General features: G+C 47.5%; 1 protein-coding gene across 2 annotated transcripts; it reads right to left on the reverse strand.

The window, feature by feature from the left end:
* Positions 1–462: 462 nt before the first annotated feature.
* On the reverse strand, positions 463–7745 carry TENT5A (terminal nucleotidyltransferase 5A). Of its 2 annotated transcripts, none has more exons than XM_064707450.1 (3): positions 7618–7745; positions 6312–6819; positions 463–5313 (listed from the first exon to the last, which is right to left on the reverse strand). In XM_064707450.1, the coding sequence occupies exons 2-3, from the start codon at positions 6732–6734 to the stop codon at positions 4534–4536; spliced, it is 1203 nt and encodes a 400-aa protein (XP_064563520.1). In that variant the 5' UTR covers positions 6735–6819; positions 7618–7745; the 3' UTR covers positions 463–4533. The 2 variants fall into 2 exon arrangements, with proteins under 2 accessions (XP_064563520.1, XP_064563519.1); XM_064707449.1 differs by lacking the exon at positions 7618–7745 and adding an exon at positions 7030–7240.
* Positions 7746–8099: the final 354 nt, after the last annotated feature.

Raw genomic sequence — 8099 nt, forward strand, 5'->3', positions numbered from 1 at the left:
CAACCAAAACGGCAAGGTGGAGATGTCAGCCCCTACCAAGCATGCCCCAAGGACACCAGGAGCCCCCACTCGGGCCAGCCTGGTGGTTTGTGGTGCACTGATCACAGCCACAGCCATGAATGCTCGGTCCTGTGACCTTCCCTGGAGGGCAGTGGGGGCGTGGGGTTTCCATGGCGCTGTTTCCTTCCCGTGTTTCGGGCCATTTGCACGGCCCAACTGGTGCTGGAGTGCGTATTTTTGGCAGTGGCTGGGGAGGTTCCTCTGCAGCTGAGTACAGCCAGCCAAACTCAGCTGGCACGAGGCAGGGCTTTTCAAAATGTTCTGTGCTCCAATCGGAAAGCAGCCCAATGCTACTCTTCTCAGAAAAGTGCTGCCCTTGTCCTCTTTTAATGAAAGCGAACTTGGTATTCAGTAGGAGCAAGCCAGAGCTATTTCAGACATGGAAGACAGCAGACACAAATCAATAGAAAAAAATAACTTCTTTTTATTTACAAAAAAATCCAAATATTGGATGCTGTAAACAAAATTCACAATCTGTTCCCTCTAGAGTCTGTTTTCCATCAGCTCTTTTTCTGTCTGTGACAAAACCTATAGTCAAAATGTTCCAAAAGAGCAATCCAAGGAGCAGTTTGCTGCAACAGGATGCCTTGCAGAAGGCAACAGTTGTAAGGAAATTTGAGGGAAAGCAAATCTGCACAGACTCCTACAGACTGCAGGAGCCTGCAGTGCCTTTAGCCAAGATGTCTTGAAATTTGCAGGCCATTTTTTTTTTACTATTTATTTTGTTAGCAAACCACTATTACAACAGCAAAACAGAACACTGATTTTCCTTCTTGCAAGGGAAATTCTCTGCATAAAGAAAACCATACAAAAGAATATATTCAAATAGGAGCTGAATATGCAAATACAGTTTTTCCTTTTCTGTGCAGTTTTATCTAACACACTTCATTTTCTCAATTAAAAAAAAGCGCCTTTTTTGAACCGGTAGGAGCTTCTGATGTGATGCAAACCAAGCATTTAGTAAGAGCTGTTTAGAGGATTTGTGTGAAGGCCTTTGTGCAAGATAAAAAATACTTTAAGTGCAATACGAGAAACTAGAAAAATATCATCTTTTTGGTCTTCTAATTGCCCTTCTATTTTTAGGAGAAATGTTCTTGCATTTGAGAGGACAGCTACATCTAAGAAGAAAAAAAAGAAGAAAAATCCCATTTAAAAGCTCTTGGTTGTTTCACGATCGTTACATTTAACCAAGTTTAGCGCCCTGTTGGTTAGCAGGAAATTCAGCAGTGGCACAAACAGTTTTACTGTAATCAGGTCAATGTCTTTAATCAGTTCAGCTCTTTAAAAGGGGCACTGTCTTCTGTAGCACAAGCTCTAACCTTACGGCTGATTGGATGGGACAGATCAAGTCTACAAAGCAAGACCACGGTTATTAACTTTAAAAGTACCAGTGTGCTGAAGAGGAGGGGAAAAAATAGTTAAAAAGAAGTCAGACTTTATGGAGGGAAAGGTGTGCAAACCACAGAAATAAACCAGCTTTGAAAAGGGGTTCTTATTTTACTCTTGGCCTGAAGTCATGCCTTCTTCCGACCTCTAACACCAGGCACATTTTAAGCCACCAGTCACAAATAAAACAAAGCTCCACCAGTTCCACCACTTCATCATTAACATATGCAAAACAGATCTGGAATACCTATATAACATATATAAAAACATATTATATACGTATCAAAATGCAAATGCCAAAAGGTGCAGTTTAGCTCAGAGCCCGGCTGTACGCACTACAAGGTAACTAGCTGCTGTCAATCAAAAAAAAAAAACCCAACTCACAATTAGATTTGAGCTGAGAGGAAGTAATTCAAAACTTTCTTTCAAGCAATGGCAAAAAAAAAAAGGGTCCTTCAAAGGAAAACCAGCACTGTATCATGTATTATCAGCATTCTGTGGTTGTGGCACAGCTATAGATTCTCAAACTCTTTTAAAGAGAGGATGAGTCATTTATTTGCCACAAATAGTTGTGGGAGAGAAGACACACCACACTACCAGCTGATCCTATTTCCCCAGCGCTCCCCTCGCTTCCGCTGGCAAGCCAGGAGCAGGAGGAGCGGGAGCCAGGAGCACCCAGCCCGGACGGCCGGAGGGAACCTCGCTGGGAGCAGCGGCCGGCCCGAAGGAAGGGAAGGTCCCCGGGGACAAGGCCTGCACGTCACTGCTAGCATGGCAATGGACCAGCTCCTGAGCTTCCTGAAGGACTCGCAGGGAAGGTGCTTCAGTAAACAAATCGGGTTCCTATTAAAGTGCCTGCAGAGTGAAAAGTACAAAGCACGACAAAAATAGATGTACCTTACTCACTCCATAGGGAAAACACGCTGCCAGGACACGAGTCCTCTCCCTCTCTCTGCCCCTGACTCCAATGCCACACCATGCCTGTGGCCAGGCAGGGCACAGACGGATTTCCTTCAAAAGCCTGAATTCCCTTTTTTTTTCTCCCCCCTCAGAAAGAAAAAGCAAACTATCAGAGTCAAGTGTCACTTAGTCATTAGGTTTTCAAAGCACAACAAAGAATTTAACACCTTCAGAGATGGCACTGAAGTGAAAACAGCAGCGGAGGAGGTTGGTTTTTTTCCCCCCTGCTGGTCTTTCGGGAGAGGAAATGAAAGTGAATAGCTATTGTTCCAATGTAAAGTGATTCCATTTAAATAAAGTACAGTACTAAAATTGTAAATGCAGTGTGACAACCAGATCAAAGATGTTTAATATTTGCATAAAAATATATATATATAATATATATATAAAATATAATTTTCAGCAATCGTGCAACACTCTTAAAAAGGGTTCATTTCACATTTGCTAAATTCTAGTGGTCCTGGAATGCATAATGCATTCTATTAAAAATACTCCTTTAAATATTAACAATTAGTGTTCAAATTACCAACTAATACAATATTCTTTAGCTGTCAGGGGGTTTAAATAAACCTTTCTTTGATCCACGTTCCACTGAAATTACACATCATGGAGGTATGCAGTCACAACATTAGTGGGTTAAATGTCAAAATGGCATTACAGTACAAAACAGTTAAAAAAAATCAGCTAGTCATATGTTTCTCCATCTGTGGAATTATTATGGCTCACAAGCAACCCACTGAATTACTGTAATCCTTGTTCTTACAACCAAAGACATTATCTGAATCCCACCTTAATCCTGACTGGTTAATTTACTCCAAATTTCTCAGGTGTGGGTTAAAATTTCACTGCAAGGTGCCCACTGTCCTATGACATCCTGTTGCAAACTGGAAAACAAGTAGTACTTTATTTAAACATTCCTTAATTGCTACATTTTCCTAGACCACATTAATATATATTGTGTGTGTATATATATAGATATACACCAATGACATGTACATATATACACACACAAACATATATACACACATACACACACGTACCTAGGATAATAGCACACCGACAAAACATTAACTCTATACAGGTATTTGCCAAGAAAAAAAATAGGGCATTTCCTCCACCACTTATTCACAAGCTTATGGGTTGGTTTGCTTTTTTTTTTATCCTTGTGTCCCTGATAAAACAAAATGCATGGTTAAACCACAAAACTATATATTTTTTTCTCACTTCAAATTTTATGAAGGCATCAGGCACTTTTGATTACTATTGGTGTGTACAAATATAGGAACATCTCCTTTTACATATATATATATTTATATATATATACTCTACTGTATCTTCTTTGCTCGGATAACTTTTTTGTGAAATCTTTGGTCCTTAAGTATATACTTCTTGCCACAGCTGGTTTTCCAGCATTCTCACATTTTTAAAATGTGAGGCATGCACACAGCTGGAAATAATGGACTTTGTCATCGTACGTGTTTCTGCTTCTATAACTGTACCAATCCACTACTGTTCATTTGGAGCAAGCTGTTTCTGGTAAAGCATTCTAGTCAAGCAAGCTATACATTCTACATGGTCAATCCATAGACGGCACTTGCTGCAAGCCCCAAATGCAGTAATTCCAATATACAACTTTATTCAGCTTATCTCTGCTTTATGCCTCTAACTTTTAACTCCTGAATATATATAGAACTGTTTTTTGTGAAGTTTTTTTCTTTTGTTGTTTTTTTTTGTTTTGTTTCTTTCATATTCTCCCTTTTGCAGATCCCATTCTAGAGTAAGAATAAAAATAAAAGAAAATAAGGCTTTCCCACCTTCTCTATGCCAAAGCTATGGGAGCAGATATTGCCAACCCATATTGTCATCAGGCATTCCTCCCTCACTTATTTCAGGGGAAGCTGGTTGCTTTTAATGACAGGCCTCTTGTGCTCTCGGGTAGGATCCAATTATTTTGGGGTTCTTTCTTGATCATGCTCCCATTAATTATTAGAAGAATCACAAGCTTGTCCCAAGCTTGAAAACTAGAGCAGATCATCATTGCACAAAACACCCCATTTCAGAGGGACCCGTCGCCCCTTCCTACACCTTAGAGAAAGTTCTCTCCACGGGGTCCACTAAGTTCAGTTCTTAATTACAGGGCAGCCAAGTAGAGTATGTGTGCTGCTGGCAAGGGAACACCGTCTGAACCTGGGCAATATAGTAATTGCTGAAGTTGGCATCTGCTACGTATGGGGCCGGCTGGTAATAGCAGGTGACATTGGCCACGTTGGGGATGATATTTTGCTCGGCTAGGACCCGGATGGCCAGCATGGTGATCAGATTCAGAGTCTGTCTCCTCTCATGTCCCATCAGGCACACTGTGCTCTCATTCACCACACCGTGAAGGGTCATGAGATAGTCATACTTGCGGTCTTCTAATCCCACAAAGTGGTTCTGCAAGTAGGACTCCAGCTTTCTCTGCTGCTCGCCAATGTCTGAGAAGTCAATGAAAAACCTCGAACACATGTATCTCTGCAGGGATTTAATCTCAGATTCAGAGGCTGCCCTAAAGCCCCTTACCAAAAGGTTGCAGTACTTCAGAAGACCACCTCCTCTGATTTCTTCTGGGTTTCTGGTGGCAATTATCTTGTTGCAGAGGTGATCAAAGGCTTCCTGGAAATCCCCATAAACGCTCTCGCCAATGATAGTTGGGTGAAAAGTTTCAGTCATTGGATTCTCTGAGCACTCATAAAAAAGCAGCAGGGAGTCCAGCTTGATTTGAAAGGAATCGACACTGAATTCAAACTGCCGCCTCAGAGAGTCCACAAATTTCAGCTCCACATTTTTGCCACTGTTGTTGGACAGGGAGATAAGACTCCATCGGTCTGAATCATTGCATACTTTTACCATTTTCTGCACATAAGCCTCCTATAATCAGAAAGACAAAATGAGCAAATCAAGACAAAGATCCAAGAAATTTCTCCTTCACTGTGTATGCTCACCCCTCCCAAGCCCCCCTGCTCCCCCCCCCTCCATTTGCATTTCATGAAAGATTTCACGGATTCTGCAGATACAAACCACAAAGTGCTTAATGTGAGAGCTCAAAATGCTGTCACTGCAAGGGTATGACAGGGGAGGGAGGGTGTTCTGCTGGGACTGTGTCATGCAAGGGAAGCATACAGCAACACTACCTTGTTCAGTCACTTCTAAATACATCTACAGACTAAGTCCGTGGCACATCCGCCAAATATGCCTGCACCCACATGCAGAAAGCCACTCCTGCAATCTAAAAAGAAATCTTATTTATTGGTTTTCACTTCTCTCTCTACTTCCTAAAGAAGAAGTTAGCAAATGTTCATTCCCCTCAATCCTACCAGTGCAGGTTCACAAATCAGTCCCGTATTAAAAAAAAATAAATCCCTCTAAAAATCTGGAAGGATTTGGATTCAGGCTAATCAACTCAAGCGAAGTGTCTTCTAGAGGAGGGAATATGCCTCCCCACTGGGGCACTTAGCACCGCTGGAAGCATGCCTTGCAGACGGGGTTTCCTTTTTGCAGATGTTAAATCCATCTACGCTCCCCGCGCACCCGGGAACCGGGGCCGGCACACCGAGCTGCCGCCGAGCCGGGCGGGGAGAGAGATGTGCAGTGCCTGGCACACGCCCCAGGTAAAACAGAGCTCCCAGCAAATCACCCGGGAGGGAGAACAAACTAATTAATCCTGAAGAGCCCCGGGCAGGGCGCTTCACTGTAAACTCCTCCTTTTTTAAGCGTGGGGTGAATAAATCACTCGGGGTTCCCGTGGGTCGCGGAGGTGCGGGGGGGAGCTGCTGCAGCACTCCATCCCCAGGGGGAAGGTGCCCGCTCCCCGCAGGCAGGCGCTCACACCTGCCCGCTCCGGGTGTCTGGGCAGAGGTCAGGTTTACCTTGAGTGTGAGAGGCGTGATCTTCTCCTTATTCACCCCCTCGGGTAAGAAATCCAAGAGGCAGTCCAAGACCACGTCCTTCACAGTCTGAAATTCGGCTTCTCCTTTGAGGTCGGCGCAGAAGATAAGGTCCAAGTCCTTGTAGCCCAGGCCGCTGTCCTGGTGGAGGACGTGGCTGGCGGCCGAGCCGTTCAGCCGCACGTCGCGCAGGCCGATGCCCTTCTCTTCCAGCCGGCTCCGCACCACCTTGACGATCTGCCGAGGCTGCATGGCCAGCGTGGGGAAGTTACCGCGGCCGTGGATGGGAATGGTTTCGCTGAGGATGCGGTCCAGACGCTGCACTTGCTCCCAGCTCAGCACGTTGCAGTGCGCGCTCTCGCCGCCGTCCGCGGAACTCCCGCCGGCCTTCTCATCGTCTGCCATGGTGAGCGGCCGCCGCCTCCCCAGGCTGGATCCAGGCACCGCTCCGGCTCCCCGCCGGCCCCCCGGGGCCTCTCTCTCTCCGCGCCTGGCAAAAGAGGAGGAAAAGCCAGCGGTCAGCAGCTGCGTGCACCCGGCGCCCGAGCTCAGCTCCCCTGCGGCCGTCCCTTTCAGCGGGGAAGCGGGAAAACACACCTACTGATCAGATTAAAATAAATAAATAAATAAAATGGAGGGTGGGGGGAGAAAAAGCCCCCCGGAGCCAGGTGGTGCTGCACGATAAGGGAAGGCGCCCGACCTTCAGCGCCGCTGCTTGCGCCGCTCTCCGCGCTCCCGCCGGGGCAGAGGCCGCCCCGCACCGCCCAAGAGGCCGCCCCGCTCGCTGCCGCCGCAGGCTGCCGCCGTCTCCGGAGCTTTCGTAGTTCTGGCCGGGAAAGGTCCCCAGTAGTTTTTATACGGGGTTTCTCCGCGCTTCCGGGGCTCCGAGTCACGGCGCCCGCGTCCCGCCCCCTCTATCTGCATGGCCGGCCTCGGCGGTGCCCCCGGCCCGCCCACACCCGCGCACCCGCGGGCCGCCCTCCCTCCCGCCCGCCCCTCCGCAGCGCCCGGGGCGGCCGTCCCGCACCGCCCCGGGATGGGGGAGCCGCGCAGCGCAGCGCAGCCTCCCCCGCACGGCTCCGGGCAGGCAACAAGTGCAGCAGCGCTCCCTGCCCCGGACGGGGCGCGGCCCCTCCCGCTCCTGCCGTGCCTCGATGCGCGCCCAGGGGCACCCAGCTCCGCGCTGCCATTCATTCCCGTTTTTTTTTTCCACTGCCTTTTTACCCCCCCCCCCCCCCCCCCCCCCCCCGACATTCCCGGTCATCCCAGGCTCAGCCAAACTTCATACCAGAGCGACGGAATTTGGCAAGAGCCCCTCTCCAAGCAGATGCCGAGGATCCCGGACCGTGTGGTTTGCGCTGCTCGGCTCCTGACCGAGATTTCCAGAGCCGCCTGCGGCAGCGCAGCGGCATCACGCCGTGCCTGCCCGGCCCCGGCCCGGCCCCTTCCCCCGTGCCCGCCCGCCTTCCTCGCCGGCGACGGGAGGAAAAAAACATTTCGAAGACCACGGAGGAGCCGGTGCCTTCCAGAGGAGCATCCTGCTTATAGAGTACAACTTGGGTAACCGCGGAGCCGTAAAAATGACGTGGAAGACAAGCATATTATATAAACATACCCATATATTTTATTTGCATTTTCTTTCAAATGGAATTAATGCATCTGCTTGTTTTTCACCTGTTACGTACATACACGAACATATAGTTATTATTTAAAATGCATATAGATACTATATGAATATCGATACTATTTCAAGACAGATACTATTTAAAA

The sequence above is a fragment of the Zonotrichia leucophrys genome, chromosome 3 (genome assembly GCF_028769735.1).
Source record: "Zonotrichia leucophrys gambelii isolate GWCS_2022_RI chromosome 3, RI_Zleu_2.0, whole genome shotgun sequence".
Lineage (NCBI taxonomy): Eukaryota > Metazoa > Chordata > Aves > Passeriformes > Passerellidae > Zonotrichia > Zonotrichia leucophrys.